At 60.7% G+C, this 16,472-nt stretch overlaps 1 protein-coding gene across 1 annotated transcript in view; it reads right to left on the bottom strand.

Moving 5' to 3' along the window:
- MEGF6 (multiple EGF like domains 6) overlaps window positions 1–16,143 on the bottom strand; it is a 38,981-nt gene extending 22,838 nt beyond the window's left edge. Inside the window, exons 1-3 of the mRNA XM_061160548.1 lie at window positions 15,915–16,143; window positions 10,171–10,293; window positions 738–863 (exon numbers count right to left, since the gene is read on the bottom strand). Of these exons, the coding sequence (XP_061016531.1) occupies window positions 738–863; window positions 10,171–10,293; window positions 15,915–16,077 (412 nt within the window). The 5' untranslated portion in view covers window positions 16,078–16,143. The remainder of the gene's footprint in view (window positions 1–737; window positions 864–10,170; window positions 10,294–15,914) is intronic.
- Between the last annotated feature and the right edge of the window lie 329 nt (window positions 16,144–16,472).

Below are 16,472 nucleotides of genomic sequence, written 5' to 3'. Positions count from 1 at the left end.
AAAGACAGAGGGCACTGGCCAGGCCCGCTCTGGTCAGGCAGCAGGTGCATGGCCAGCTCCCCCACCCCTCTTCTCGTCAGAGCCCCAGCCCCGTGAACTCACGCCACCCTGCCCCACCGCTGGCCCACACTCACTCCTGACCCCCCCGGGACCTGGAAGGCCAGGCAGGGCGGGAGGGACTCCCTCAGCATCAGCCCTGCTGCCCCCACCTATTCCCACTTCTCAGGGGTCTCCTGGGCCTGCTCTACCTTCTCCATCATCAGAGCCCCCCTTCCATGACCCACAGCCCTGGGACCCCAAGGCAAGGAGCCAGACAGGGCCTGGCCAGTCTCCTCTGCCCAAGGGCCAGGGCTGAGGCCTGCATGCCCACACCAAGCCCAGGGCAGGCCTCAGAACTGAGACCACACAGGATGCCCTTCCTCCTCATCCTGGAACCCCCATCCTAAGCTTCCTGCCCCCAAAGATGTGAGATCCCAGAGCACAGCCTGACAGGCTTCCTCCCCAGGGCCCAGGGGGGCTGGATGATGCCCCATCACTCTCCGCAGCCAAGGAGCCCCCTGTGTGATCAGAGCTCAGCCAAGGGCAACCAGACCCCTCAGACCCTCCTGCAGCACCAGTGGCCAAGGGACTTGGGCTGCGGGATCTCCGGGCAGGTCTGAGGGAGTGTAGAGAACGGGCAGGGGATCCCAGTGGAAGGCCCAGCCCCAATCCCCTGCCTCCACCCCCGGGACACTCACGGATGCAGCGCCTGCCATCCTCCTGGAGCTGGAACTCAGGCCGGCATTGGCAGCGATGCTGGGTCACTGTGAGCTGGATGCAGTTGTGCTGGCAGCCACCATTGCCCATGGCGCAGGAGTTGATGGCTGGGGATCCGAGAGGAGTCAGGTCACCCCAGGAGGATGGCCCAGCTGAAGGGCCCCACCCCAGGCAGGCTCCGAGCACCTCCTATAGGAAACTTCCGGCACCTCCAAGCCCCTCCCTCATTCCTGTCTGCGTCCCAGAAGCAGGGACTTTGAGAGGACAACACAGCTCCCGTCCAGGTCACAGGCCTGGCTTTGCTTCTTGGCCCACACACAGGACACACAGGACCATGGTCAGAATCTGGGTCCTCTGGCCCAGCCTGCCTCAGGACTGGATGTAGGGAGGCACTGCAGAGCACCCCAATGGAAGCCCAGTCCCCACCCCCACCCCAGGCACAGAACACAAAACATCAGGCCCTGCTGAGGGTCAGGGCATCCGGAGCTCAGAGTCCAGCAGGCTGGGAAGCTCCCTGGAGGAGCAGGAGGCCAGCAGAGGCTGGGGAAGACCCAGACACTCCACTGTTGGTCATCAGGCCAGGGCAGAGGGGCAGGCGTGGGCCTCCGTGGACAGCCACCATGACCTGCGGGCCTAGCCCCCAGCTCCTGTCGGACCACTGCAGCATCTGCCCACCCCAGGTGGGGCCTCACCCCCACCTGACCTCACCCAGACGCCACTCCTCTCAGCAGCTGTGGGGACAGCACTTGGTGAGGCCAGAGGTAGGGACCCCCATCCCAGTCCTAGGATGCCAGGGGTCCAGGCATTCCCGCTCAGGCCCACCTCGAGCAAGCCTCTTATGGGTCAGGCTAGCCAAGTGGGTACCTATGTCCTGGGTGGATATGTTGAGGCTGTGCCCACGAAGGGGGCACTGGGCAAGACTGGGCACCCGGGGAGGACACCTGGTCTCTGGTAGCTCCACCAAGTCACTGGTAGTGGCCTTGTGGTTAGGGAGGGACAGGTTCCCAGCTCTGCAGTGAATCTTCAGGGATGCACCGCGGGGAGGCGCAGATCACTGCCCAGCCGGCCTGGGCCAGAGCAAGCCTGAGTGCTGGTACTAAACTCTGCGACTGCTGGGGGGCAGGGATTCACCCCCCAGATGCCACCTGTGCTGTTATCAGACTTCAGGGGAGCCCCAGGGCCCGAGCTTGGAGAGGCCATTCACTGTCAGTGGGTCTGGTGGCCAGGAGCAGCCCACTCCACCACTGAGGCCCATGGAGCCAGGAGCAGCCGCGTCCGCACACAGAGCAAGCGAACAGCCTCAGGGCTCAGAGTGGCCAGGCCCACACTGTCTGCCAAGAACAAGGCTTCCTTCAAAGCAAGTATGCTCCCCAAAAGCCAAAACACAGCACTCGCCATCCCACCGATTCTCCTCGAGGAGCGTGGTGGGGAGGAACTGGAGCTGAGGGTACCCCCGGGGCCAAGCCAGCCCTGCTCTTGGGGTGGGGTGAACACCTGAGGCGGCAGTGCGGGCTCTGTCTCCTGGCCATACCTGCCTCTGCCACGTGTTGAGGGGAAGCAGCAGAGACCCGAGACCCAGGTAGGATGGAGGCAGGCAGGATGGCCACGTCTCTGGCCCCAGTCAGCCTCTAGGCTCCCTCTCCAGCCACCCACCCCCAAGGCCCCGCCTGCCTCCCCCAAGACAGCTCTGCTTAACCCACTGCCATCAACTCCAGAGGCTTCCAAGCATGGCCTGGGCCGGCCCATTCCTGGGGCCCTGTCTGTGTTTACAGCACCAATTGCATCCCGCCCAGAGCTCATAACAGGAACCAGAAGCCCCTCCTGGCAGCACCGGGCAGGCACATGGAGAGAGGGGCTCAGGGCCCAGGCCAGGAGAACGGCTGGGCAGACACTGCGGCTGCAAGGACGTCCCACAGAGCTGTGGCAGGAGACCCTAGACGGGCCCAGCAGTGACCTGGCACTGGGCCCACAGGAGCCCACCGGGGAAGAAATCCCAGGCAGGTGGGGGCCATGGAGGTGTCCAGCTCCCTATGCAGCCCCGAGTCTCCCCAACACCAGCCAGTGTCTCGCTCTGCTGCACAAATCCTAACGTTCCAGATGCTCCCAAGCTGTGCAGCCCATGAAGGAGCCAAGTCCCATATCATCATCTCACACATCCTGTGCCCAGGATTCCCAGAAAGCTGAGCAAGGTAGTTTTTCTCAGGCGCTGGGCTGTGCAGCTCAGGGGAAGGCCAGCCTCTGCATGCCCAGCGCCTAGAGCTGGGGATAAAGCTTCCAGGCCCTCAGGCCACTGTGAATCATAGCATGGAGTCCACATTCCATTGCCCCATGCCTGAATGGACCAGGCTCAGAGCTGAAGCTGCAAGCTTGTCAGAACACAGGAGCGAGGGGTTCCACAGTCCTAAGGGGACCAATGTTTGGGTACCCCTGCAATTCACATGTGCACTTCTAAAATTCAACCATCAATGTGACCGTATTTGGAAGTGAAATAATGAATTGTGGTGCTGAAGAAGACTCTTAAAAGTCTTGGACTGCAAGGAGATCAAACCAGTACATCCTAAAGGAAATCAACTCTGAATATTCATTGGAAGGACTAATGTTGAAGCTGAAGCTCCAATACTTTGACGACCTGATGCGAAGAGACAACTCATTGGAAAAGACCTTGATGCTGGGAAAGACTGAGGGCAGGAGAAGGGGATGGCAGAGGATGAGATGGTTGGATGGCATCACCAACTCAATGGACACAAATTTGAGCAAACTCAGGGAGATAGCAAAGGACAGGGAAGCCTGGCATGCTGCAGTCCATTGGTCGGACATGACTTGGTGACTGAACAACAGCAATTCAGGTTAAATGAGGTCATAAGGGTGGGGCCCTGATCCAACAGAATTTGTGTCTTTAAAGAAAAGACATGAGGACTTCCCTAGTGGTCCAGTGATTAAGGCTCCAGGCATCCAATTGAGGGGACACAGGTTTGATCCCTGATCAAGGAAATAAGATCCCACACACCTTGCAGCCAGAAAAATTAAATTAAACTAAAAATATTTTTTGGCTTCCCTGGTGGCTCATGCAGTAAAGAATCTCCCTGCAATGCAGGAGACCTGAGTGTGATCCCAAGATTGGGAAAATCCCCTGGAATAGGAAAAGGCAACCCACCCCCGTATTGTTGCAGCCAAAAAAACAAATTTAAAGTATTTGTTAACAATAAAGACCTCCCTTTCCCTAATATGGGAAGGAGCTTAAAAAAAAAAAAAAAAGAAAAGACATAAAGTCTCTCTCTGTCTCTGTCCCCATGGCCACACCAGGAAGAATGTTCTCATCAGGCACTGGATTGGCTGGGACCATGAGTGAGAACTGCCAGCCTCCAGAACAGTGAGAAGATAAACTTCCGTGTCTAAGCAGCCCAGTCGTTGCATTGGTTAGGGCAGCCTGAGCCGACTACTGCACCTTCACTTCCCAGTTTGCAAGCACCAGAACCAGGGGACTCGCGGGTTCTAACAGAAACTGAAAGTGAAAGTCAGTCGCATCTAACTCTGCAACCCCATGGACTGTAGCCCGTCAGATTCCTCCACCCATGGGATTCTCCAGGCAAGAATGCCGGAGTGGGTTGCCATTTCCTCCTCCAAGGGCTCAAACCCATGTCTCCCACATTGCAAGCTGATTCTTTACCATCTGAGCCACCAGGGAAGCCCCGGGTTCTAATAGCACAGGCTACAACTCCGTCTTTTGCCAACAGGGGTCGCTCCAGCCCACAGCCAGGGGTGAGGAAACTGGACCTTCGAGATGTCCTACGGGGAAGAGGGTCTGCTCCATCCATGCTGGTTGGCTCACCACTGCTGGAGGTACAGGCGGTACCACCTGGAGCCCAGCATCAGGTGCGTGTGAGCGCTGTGGAGGTGCAGGTGGGGCTCTGCACAGCTGACCTGCAAGGCGGCTCGGCTGGCAAGGCCCCGGCCTAGGACACCAGCACGCTGGCCCACCCGAGCTGGCCATTCAAGGGGCTGTGCCTGGCAGGCTGGTGGCATTAGGACAAGCCTGTTGGCTGTGTGCCGAGCCCACCAGCCCACTCTGCTCTGGCCTCCAGCCCCAGCCGGTGGATCGGAGCAGGCTGGATGGCGGCTTCGTGGGTTCGTAATGACTGCCCTCAGACTGGCTTGGCTTCCAGGTCCCAACAGCCTCACACCACGTGTGGTCAGCAGCTATGTACAACCCATCCTTCTAGGAATCCCTCTGTTGGCCACAGGGCCAGGATGGTGGGACCAACAAGGGGTGGCCCGCCGGCTCAGCCAGTGGGGGAGACTCATGTGGGCTTGGCCTGCCCTGTCCCCCTTGGCAGCTCACAGTTTGCCTACAGCCTGGCCTTGTGCATCTTGCCCCATCCCCGACCCTCGGCTGGGACCTCCACACTGCCCAAGGGCACCGTTCCCCTGCAGCACAGATTCAGCCGCTCCCACCCACGGGCCACGTTCCCTCCGACCCACCAACACCCACCACAGACTGTGCACTACCCAGCACCCACACTCTCCCGGCCAGAGAACGCAGCAAAGCCTGGACCCAGGCCCTACAGCCACCCCGCCCAGCCCGCCCACCTCAGGACATGCACTCGCAGGTGAGGACCTGGCTCTGCAGCCCCTGGTGCACATTCCAAGGCCATCCACACTCTCACACCTCTCCCCACTCCCACGCTGTGCTCCCTGCTAGGTTCTGCCCTCATAAACTCTCTCTGACTCTAAGCCCCCACCTCCTGAGGCCCCAGTCTGCCCCTGCTTCCCCACAGCATCTCTGCATCCAGCCCAGGGTCTGTGGCCACTGCCTTGGCTTCCCCAGGTCGGGGTGTGACCCTCCTGTCCCCCCAGGGCACTGACAGCCTGCAGATACAGGGCCTTGTCTCGGGCACAGCGGTGACCTCCCAGGGTGGCCCCGGGCAGGGTGGCCCTTCCTGCTCCCCATTCAGACTCAGCGGCCCCTTGGGGCTGGGAAGGCACGCTTCCTTTCAGAAACTGCAGCCTGTTTTGGACCTGGAGGTGACTTGAAAACGTGCCCAGAACTGCGTCTGTGGTTTGCAGGGATGAGCTCTGCCGAAGAGCCTAGCAGTCTCCACCCCTCTGCTGCCTGCGGCTTTGCCAACGAAGCCTCCAGGGGCCCTGGCAGCCTCCCTGCCAAGGAGTCGGGGAACAGCAAGCTGTGGGGCCCTGTGCAGACCCTTGCTGTCCCCTCACCGGGGAGACCCAGACCTGGGGAAGCGTCTGCCCCGAGGCCATTTGGCACGCCTGAGGGAGAACCCCAAAGGCAGGTGGGGTGCGGGAAGACCCTCCCCGTACTGTGGGCACTGTGTGTGCACTCAATTGCTCAGTCGTGTCCGACTCTTTGCAGCCCCATGGACTGCAGCCTTTCAGGTCCTCTGTCCACGGGACTCTCCAAACAAGAATGCTGAAGTGGGTTGCCATTTCCTCCTCCAGGGGCTCTTACAGTGGGGTCCATCTGACTCCAGACCACCAGGGGTGCAGGCTGACAGCAGAATCCTCCCCACAGTGTCCATCCAAAAGACTCAACAGGTCTGAGGCCGAGGGGAGAAGGAGGAGAGGACCTGCCTCTCCCCAGGGGCTGGTCCCGCGGTGTCACAGGGACCCCTCTGCTCGTTGAACCAGTGACATCATGGCCCCTCAGACTGGGCATGCTGCTCACCATGGGGGACATTCAAGGCCAGGGTCCAGGAGGGACCTCTGGGCAGGAGTCACCCTAGCCCAGAGGAGGAGGGTTTCCCAAAGACCGGGAGCGGGTCTCTATGGGTCTACCCTGGGCGCACTGCAGCATGGCACAGAAAAGAACAGGCACCCCCAGGCTCACCGCCCAGCACAGCTCTCTGCAGCTCCGTTTCCCACAGTTTGGGGAAGGACGGGGGCCAGTTCCTCATCCCTGAGGGTAAGAAGCAGGCTGGACCAGCCTGGGCCTCTCTCTGCCCACCTCTTCCCACCCCAGAGCCTGGTGGGGCGGGGGTGGGGACAAACCCAGGGGGTTCCCTGGAGGTGGAGCACCCAGGACACCAGACTGCTTCTGCTTCTTTCTCTTGGGGCCAGGCTGGACAAGAGCAGCCAAGGTTAGACGTGAGGCACTCAGCGGCTTTGAGGCTGACGGTAAGATCCTTTCTGTAAATCTTCACTTTAAAAATGGAAACTTTTTGTCTGTTATTTGCAAGGGGCCTTTTATAAGGGAGGGGGTGCAGGAAGACTGTGTGCTTTCTGACTTCTCCCTGCCTCTAAAGCAACTTGAAAGAGTGTTTCAAGTCTCCCCTTGTCTGTTTCAAGGGCCCTCTTAAACATAAACACTTTTGAAGACTTCCCAGATCCCTGGGTGCCATGAAGTGGCACCAACCTGAAAGCTCCCGGCACGTAGGGCCTTCCCACCCTGTATGGAGGAAGAGCTGCCACTTCCCTGTGGGCACCTCCTTTACTCTCACCCTCTAGCATTTCCATAGCCCTCATTCCAAGCTGCTGAAGGGAGGAGTGCCCGGACCTGTTCCCTGCCTGCCCCGTCAGTCCCAGGAGAGCTCAGAGCACCCCTCCCCTTGCCCAGAGGACCCCAGCAGGCCCCAGGGCGGGGGTCCAGGGCAGCTGTGCTCCAGTTGTGCAGCCTGCCTGCAGCTGGCCTGCATGGGGGTGGGGACAGGTGGGGAGGGGCCCAGTCCTGCCCTGATCTTCCCATCAATGTCTGCTGAGACCCTAGGCTGGGCTGGGCCCAGAGGGTGCCCCCACTGTGAACCTCAGACAAGGCCACCAGCTCTCCCCCATGCCCTGCGCTCTGGGAGTCCTGCAGGAGAAGCAGGGAGGGCCCACACCTCTCAGCAAAGCAGCAGGGAGCTCCAGCAGCCTGGCAGGGCCCAGGCAGTGCCTTTCACTGGGCCCCACCAGGAGCCCCTCATCTGCTGCTCGGCCGCCCTACCCACCCCAGGGCCGTAGGTCAGGTGCTTTGCTGCCGGGGAGGGTCCCTCTGCAACCCAAAGGGGCCCTTCAGGGAGAAGGGCAGGGTGCCCCTAGAGCAACTGCTTCCTGCTCTGCCTGGGAGAAAGCCCCCAGGAGACCCCTATCTGCTCTGGAAACTTTTCAGCAAAGCCCAGGGCCCCCACAGGGAAGGCAGCCCCCCAACAGACCCGGGCTGACAAACCCACATCACTCCCAGAAGACCTGGTGGTCGGCCTGCAGGTATCAGTTCCCAGAAATTCCAGATACTTGGAATCTGCCCACAGGTGTGCGTGAGTGTGAGTGAGTGTGTGCAGGGGATGTGGCATGTATTTCCCGCTGCGATTGGAAGTTGCAGAATGTGGGTATTTCACCTGCCCCCTTTGGCAGGAGCAGCCAGGAGATGGGTGGCCAGGAGGTGGGCACAAGCACCCAAGAGAGCTGCAGACCTCCTGAGGTCCTGGGGACCGTACAGTCTGGGGGTACAGAGTTGATGGTGGTAGGCAGAGGGGGTGGTAAGGTCCCAGCAGCCTCATACCAGGCTGTGCAGACCGTACTGGGGGCCCTGGCATCAGGTCTTTAGAAGACCCTGTGTTGTTACTGTTTTTCAGTTGCTCAATCGTGTCCAACTCTTTGCGACCCCAGGGACTGCAGCACACCAGGCTTCCCCGTCCTTCACCGCCTCCCGGAGTTTGTTCAAACTCATGTCCTTTGAGTCGATGATGTAAGCAAATGCCACAGGTGGAGACTTCGGGAGCCCCGAGCTCAGGCATCTCCCAGGGAGGGGCTCCAGCATGGTGATGGGCTGGGCTGGGCTAGGAGACCAGCAGCAAGGCTTTCCTTCTGGGCTGCCCGAGGGAGGCTATCCCTCTCCAGGAGCGGGGTATTCCTCCTGGGCTTCCCAAAGGAGGCTATCCCCCTCCAGGAGCGGGGTATTCCTCCTGGGCTGCCCGAAGCCAGCAGCTCAAGGCCACTCTTAGAGATCGCCACAATCCTCCCAAAGCCCTGACAGGCACCCTCCCCTTTGCGTGCTATTTACCCATTCTGGCAGCTCAGTGAAGACCACCATCGGATGGACTGGGGGGATCCAGGAAGACAGGAGGGTGTCCCAGCCCAGCCCACCCTGGACCAACCCCCAGGGATGCCCTTCTCTGAGGAGAACCTGCCCCAGAGGAAGGGAGAATACAGGGGACCCGGGGACCAGCAGCCGGGGCTGCACCCCGTTGCATTTGCCCTGAAGCACATCACAACATTCCTGCATCTGTTTCCACTTTCCAGCTCTGAAACTTTACAGGGCAGTGGCCTCGCTCCCTGAGTGGCAGCCCGGACATGTGAGCGTGTCTGCTGGGGAGGGCCCCCCAGGGCTGGCAGGCCGCCCTGCCACATAGCAGCGAGGCGTGAAGGAGGGAGGCTGCTCAGAGCCCGACCAGGCCCACTCCAGGTCTCCAGGGTGGAAAGAAGGGGCTCCCTGCCACAGACTGGGAGAGAGCCCTGGCCAGGAGGGTGACCACCAGCCCAGCCCACAGAGAACAATCCCCAAGCAGTCTCCCAGACTGAGTGGCCAGCAGGGAGGGGCAGTTTGTGTCCGCGACACCTGTGTCCAGAGCAGCCAGGGCAGGGGGGACAAGGGCAGTGGACGCCCTCTGCTCCACACCCAGACTCCTGGACTCTACACTCTACCCTCTGCCCAGTGGGCACCCATGCTCCCCTTCTTTCCTTGGAGCCAACCATGCTGGCAGGGGCGGCCATCAGCGGCCCCAGGCACCCCCATCAAGCCCATCCCCACAGCAAAAAGACCCCACAGAGGAAGTGAGGGTTAATACCCTACCTCTTGGTTACCCCTTCCCCGCCTGCTGCAGCCCCACTCCCAGGCTCTCCAAGACTGGGATGGGGGACCGGAGCCCGGGAAACCCAGCTCTGCAGACCAACAGCAACCCTGCATCCCAGGCAGGGCACCCCCACCACCACCCGGCAGGCACCAAGTCTCCCCATTTGGGGCAGCACAGCTGGATCTGCGTCCCTGCAGAAGGACGTCCTCAGCCTCTGCAGCAGAGGGCCCTGGAGGGGACGGCGGCCCAGGGCTCCTCCCCACTGTGGGAGTCCCCTGGGAAGTGGCCTTGGCATCCCAGCCAGACTCAGCTGTGACCGCTGAGGGTGCTCAGCCCAGGTCACAGCACCCAGGAGCCCAGGGTTTGGCCTCAGTGTAGACCTCCGGGCCCAGGACACGTTCTTTCACCATCTGAGTGCTGGTGACCTCACGCAAATGGTGCTGGCAAGGGCCCACGATGGGTGGCAAGGGCCCCTTGGTATGCCACACTCGGCAGGACGGAGCCACTGTAACGGTGGCTGCACTGAGCAGACAGGCCCCAAGGGACCCATCAGTGCAGGAGTGCAGGGACCCCCTAAACCTGAGCACACCCAGAAGGGTGGGGGGACGGCTGAGGTTAGGAGACTGCTTACCCAGGCAGGTCCTGCCGTCCGCGTGGAGACGGAAGCCGGGCTTGCACTCACAGAAGTAGGAGCCTGGGGTGTTCACACACCGGTGCTGGCAGCCGCCGTTGTGCACCTGGCACTCGTCCACATCTGGGGGAGGGGGAGGACATGGGGCCGGGGTTAACAGAACCCACGCAGTGGCTTCGCTCTGCTCTGGCCCCTGGGAGCAGGTCCAGCCCCCTTCTCTCAGGACACCACCCCTGCCCGGGTGTCGGGACCCTTCCTTCTCAGGCCACGCTGTCCGCCACAGTCCAGAGTCCCTCCCCCACGCTTGCTGGAGCAGAGCGGAGAGAAGGCAGGCCTGTCTCCAACACCTGGGGCCCACCTGGGAGGAAGAGCCACCTCTAATTCTGCTTAATAATCCCCCGGGTCCACACTACATGTTGTGACTGCACCCTCCAGCTCTCACCCATCGTCCCCGTGAAAACACCCACCTTTGAGGTGCCCCTCCTAAAGCCCGAGCCACCCGAGCACACCTCTGCAGGGTCTCAAAGGCGCAGGGGTGGGGCTCCTCCTGGCGGGCTCCCCAGAACTTGCCCACCAGGTCGTGCCTCCCATGGACAGAAACCCTGACTCTATCCATGCGCCTGTCCCTCCAGAAATGACCTGAGATGACCCTGGGAGGCCTGGCCTCTGCTCCATGCACAAACCACAACCATGCCGGGGGGAACCCCAGGGTGCCCCTCAAGCCTCAAGACTGTTCAGAGAGGAGATGAGACCAAGAGAACTTCTTGGAAACATGGTGACCCGGGGAGTCTTCCTTGGAATGATACCAGAATGATTAGCAGGTGGAAGGTTGAAGGTAAAGTGTTAACAGCCCCCAGTGGAGCCCCAAAGAGTCTCAGGGGCCAGAGGACCCAGGGCACAGTGGGAGGTCTCAGGACCCAGGGCCCTCCAGTGGGGGAGTCAGCTGAATGGTGGTGGGGGGAACCGTGGGCTGACCCACACCCGCTGGGCAGGGCAGGGTGCACAGCCGCCACCCAAGGGGCTCAGAAAGGAGACCCCGTCCCCTCTGAGCTCAGATTCCTCTCTGTGACCCCTTCAAGGTCCCTGAAAAGGAAAGCGACTGCATGAAGAATAGCGCTGCGTATACAGTAAGGGCTTAGCAAAGTTAGGGGGAAGAGGCATCCCACGTGCGCTGTCTGAGAGGGTGGGTGGACTGACTGGACCCCAGTGTGTCTCAAGCGGCCTCGCTGGGTGGGCAGAAGGACAGAGGGGCTGTCATTTCCAGAGATGGTCCCAGCGGCAGGCATGCAGCAGACAGACCAACGGGGACCCTGGCTTCCCAAACCACCTCTCAGCTGGTCACCTCAGATGCTGGCCTTGGGGAGTGGCTGAACACAGCAGCACTGCACCCTCAGGCCCTCAGGCACCTGGCCAAGAGGCCCCATCCTTGAGCGGACGTGCAGGGAGCCAGCAGCCTGGGGGCCACAAAGACACCAAACTGATGGGCAGTCTGGGACAGCAGGTGGGGAAGGTGTGGCAGGTAGGCCCGTCATCAGCAGGGCTCCTTCAGGGGCAGCCCTGACGGCCGGGCCCCCGCCCCCCACCCATGTGACCACACTCTCAACACCCTCCTGTCGCAAGGACGGGACATTCAGACTAGAGAGGTGTCCCCAGGCTCCTGCCTAAATCACACAAGCCTCGCCTGCCCAGCCAGCCCCTTGGCACCCGGGAGCCCTTCCCACCTCCAAAGCTGCCCTGCCTGTGACCGTGGCCGTGACCAGCGGCACAGGCAGGGGGCCATGAGGCCCAGCCAGGCTCCCCAGTGCCCATGGTTTGCTGTCAGCCTGTCCAGATTACCTGGGCCCAGCGGCACAGCTCGAGGCCTCCCCCTCCACCTCCCGGCTTACGGGAGGGCGGGCAGATGACCTCCTGCTGGGGTCCATCCAGCTCTGAGATCGAGGCCCCTTTACTGACACAACTCATTCAGAAAGCAAGGCAGGACTGAGTGACCGAATCCGTGCTGGCCCCACTCCCAGGCGGGCCACTTGGTGAGAGATCAGAGCTGTTCTCAGCTACCAACCGTGACCTGGAGCTGCTGACGCTGTGATGACCTTGTGACCATGACTGGGGTCATGTTGTGACCTGAGGAGCCCAGGCTCAGTTCTTAAGGAGGGTGTGGTCAGCTGAATAACGGGCCCCCAACCCCGCAAAGAGGACGAGATCATCGTAATCCTGGAGCCTTACACAACGAAAGGGACTTTGCAGGTGCGATGAGAGATTATCCTGGAGCTTCCAGGTGAGTCCAAGGTCATCACACAGGCCTTACAAGTGAGAAAGGGAGGAGGGCTCCATACAGTGGAATCCTACTCAGCCATAAAAAAAAAAAATAAAAGGAAACAATGCCATTGGCAGCAACGTGGATGGACCAGGTGATCAGACTAAGTGAAGTAAGTCAGACAGAGAAAGACAAATACCATCTGATATCACTTATACGTGGAATCTAAAAAAAAAAAAAAATCTGAACTTATTTACAAAACAGAAACAGACTCACAAACACAAAAACAAACTCATGGTGACCAAATGGGAAAGGGTGGGAGAGATAAATTAGGAGTTTGGAATTAACATACACATTCCCGTATAAGAAAGCAGATAACAAGGACCCACTGTATAGCACAGGGAACTATACTCAATACCTTGTAATAACCTATAGTACAAAAGAATCTTTAAAAGAGTATATACGTGTATATGTGTTCAGTAGCTAAATCGTGTCCAATTCTTTGTGACCTCATGGACTGCAGCCCATCAGACTCCTCTGTCCGTAGGATTTTTCAGGCAAAGAATACTGGAGTGGGGTGCCATGTCCTACTCCAGGGGATCTTCCCCACCCAGGGATTGAACCCACATCTCCTGTGTCTACTGCATTAGCAGGCAGATTCTTTACCACTGAGCCACCTGGGAAGCCCCATATATGTGGGGGGGTGTGTATGTGTAACCAAACCCCTGGTGAAAGGAATGGCAATCCACTCCAGTATTCTAGCCTGGGGAATCCCATGGACAGAAGAGCCAGGCAGGCTATAGTCCAGGGGGTCGCAAAGAGTCAGACACGACTGAGCGACTGAGCACACACATAACCAAATTACTTTGCTGTACGCCTGAACATTGTAAATCATCTATACTTCCATCAAAAAATAAGTATCTAAAACAACAAAAAGATGCTGCTCTGCTGGCTTTGAAGGTGGAGGAGGGGCCACAGCCAAGGAGTCCAGGTGCCTCTAGAAGCTGGACATGCGGGAAAGCAAATGCTCACCCAAAGCCTCCAGGAGGGACCAGCCCTGCCAGTACCTTCATGTTAGCCCTTCTCAGACTTCTGACCTCAGAACGGTAAGGTACCAGAGACCTGGGTGGTTTTCAGCCATCAGGTTGGGATAACATGTCCCAGAAGCCACAGTAACTGAACACAGAGGGAATAAGCATCTAGCAGCCTCTCCAGTGTCACAGAGGCTCAGACAACCCGACCTAGAAATCCAGGTTCCCAAAAGACCACTCTGGCCAGCCCAGCCCCCGACGGCCGAGGTGAGGGCCGCTGTGGTCTCAGCAGGGGCGGGGGGAGGGAAGGGGGCTGGAGGCACTCCCATGGGTCCCACGTTGCAGGCTGCCCTCACCTCCACGCCACACACTGCCTCCACCCGGTGACCCTGGCAGTGGGACGGGCGCCCTGAGACCCTGGCTGAGCACTGGCCCCTTGGACCCTGAAACTACTGCAGGTCATCTGCTCTCCTCAGAGACATGGGCCGTGCTCAGGTGTCCTCTGGGCCAGTCTCTGTTGCTCTCCATGCCAGAGGGCACACAGACAGCCCACCCAGACAGCATGGAGGGGGCCCCGTCCCCATGGTAGTGTAGCACTCCCAGCTGAAAGGGGGCTTGGAGGCTGCCATCCTCCCCTCGGAGCATCAGGAGACGAAGCCTGCTCCTTCCAGACAAGCAGGCAGAGCCGCTCCCACCCATACCAAGGGCTCCAAAGCCTCAGGACAGCCCCAGGCTGCAGCTGTTTGGTTGCTGGGAGCAGGCAGGCCAGGGTTACCAGGACAGTCCCTGGGGTCTCACTGCTCCCCTCAGCTGAGATGTGAGTGGGGATGTGGCAGCCTTGGGGTGGGTCACTCGCTGGCATTCAGGGATACTTCCCTGTACAGGAGCCATTCCCCTGGAAGCCTATGGGACTAGCTGGGCAATGGTGCCTCTGAGGGCCCATCGCCACACTGACGGGAAGCCAGGAGCACACAGCCCCTGCAGAAACCACCCCAGATGAGCCCGTTCTGAAACCTCAGCCACACTTACAGGAAAACCTGAGCCCCCAGGATCCCTGCAGAAAGGTCCGCTCAGCACATACCAACTTTGTTGTCCTGCTTTCCCCAAACATGACGCAGGGTCCTCGCCTCGGACAGCCCATCCCATCACCCACAGGCCCTCTCTTGGGCCCTTCACACGCCCATCAGTTCTCAGAACAGAGCGGGGACACCTGATTCCCTAAGCCCAGTGCTGCCCGCCCCTGCTCAGCCCCAGGCCCTTGGATGCTACAGGCCCTCAGCATTTAATGCCACCAGTGGTGGAATGACAGTGCCGGCCCAGACTGAGTCACCCAGGGGGAGAGCTGCTTACCCTGTGGGGATGGGGTCTGGCCCCAGAGGGCGAGTGACAAAGCCAGGGGAGGCAGTGGACTTTGTCACAGCCCAGCCCTGCTGCTCAGAGATCTATGTGTCCTCTGGTGGAGAGCAGCACAGACTGGCCCAGAGGACAGCTGAGCAGGGTCCGTGTTTCCACAGAGACCAGATGCCCTGCACAGAACCACACTCAGGGGCCTGGAAGGCCGTGGAGGGGAGCCCAATCCTGGCCCTGCTTTAATAGCCCTGCTCTGGACCTGCCTGCTCCTGCCAGACAGACGGCTGCAGCCCAGAGACAGTACTGCGGGCAGCAACTGCACCAGGGGCTTCAGGGTCCTTGGTGCACGGAGACGCAGCCTTGCCCCACACCGGGTGTCGAAGCATCGCAGGCGATGACTCATGGCACACCACACCTCTCGTCACATTCCTGAGGTTGCCAGACTCCAAACTCCATGGAACCCATAGACGCTCAGGAGCTTCCTGCAGGAGGCTGGCCCAGCGTGGGTACCAGCGTGGAAGAGGCAGGACGGACTCAGGACAGGGGTTCAGCTGCTTCCCAAGGGCTGCTGGTGTCCTCCCAGCTGACCCTGCTGCCCACAAGGCTGACCACACTCCCCAGCCTTGGGGGATGGGGGTGGGGGGGGTGACAGACAGCACCTGCCACATCCACACACAGCCCCCAAGGGGCCGAGGCTTTGGGGACCCTGGAAAAGGAAACTCTACTCCAAGACCCCAAGGGCCTCTCTCTTGGGCCTGCCCTACCCCTCCTGCTTAACCCCCAGAGCTGCTGGTGCCGCGGGGAAGTGCAGCCCTGGTGCCCACGGGCAAACACAGCTGCTGTACGTTTCTCCTCCCTCTGGTCGAGGGGCTGAAATGCTGTCAGCAGCCCACGCAGCCAGGCCAGAGACGGGTCAGGAATGTCCGATGACTCAGGGCACACGGGGCCCGTCCCAGAGGCAGCGGCTGCCTCCCCGTCTGAGCCAACCCCGCTCCCTCCAACCACGCCATCAGCCTCCCGGGGTGCAAACTGTGAAGGAGGAAAACAAAGGCAGCGCAGGCGGGACAGAGCGCATCCCGCCCGCTCCGCGCAGAGCCCGCCGCTCCCACCTGGCCTCGGGTTGCCGGCGCTCACGGGGTAGCCGGCCTGGCCCAGATGGCATGGGTAGCAGCCCCTCCACAGGTAGCGGTAGTGCGTGCCCGCGACGCGCGCCAGGCTCCCCAGCAGCCCGAGGTACCAGATAGCCGCCAGCCCGCTCCGCGGCGCCTCCATGGCCCATCCGCTCCCTCCCGGCTCCGGGCAGCGCGCACTCGGGTCTCCCGGCTCCGCTCCGCTCGGCGCCGCTGGAGCGGCTCCGGTGGGGCGCGCCCCGCCCCTCGCCTTTCTGTTCTCGGCTTTCCCTCCGCCCCCCGCAGGTAAGGGCCAAATCCTCGCCGCAGCCAGGCCCCGCCCCACCCCGCCCCGCCCCGCCCCGCCCCCGACTCTCAGAAAGAGCGCGGGCCCCCCTGCGCGCCGCCCGCCCACCCGCTCCGCACATTCCTACGCGCGCGCTCACGCACCCGGCACACACCCAGACCCATCCACAAGAGCAAGCACCCCCACACAGACACGTGCACAAGCAGACCCACGTGTGCAAGACGTACACAAGACACCCAGAGTCCTGCACG

The sequence above is a fragment of the Dama dama genome, chromosome 14 (assembly GCF_033118175.1).
Source record: "Dama dama isolate Ldn47 chromosome 14, ASM3311817v1, whole genome shotgun sequence".
NCBI lineage: Eukaryota > Metazoa > Chordata > Mammalia > Artiodactyla > Cervidae > Dama > Dama dama.
The sequence above is the reverse complement of the archived record's forward strand: the minus strand, read 5'-3'. Positions and strand labels throughout refer to the sequence as shown.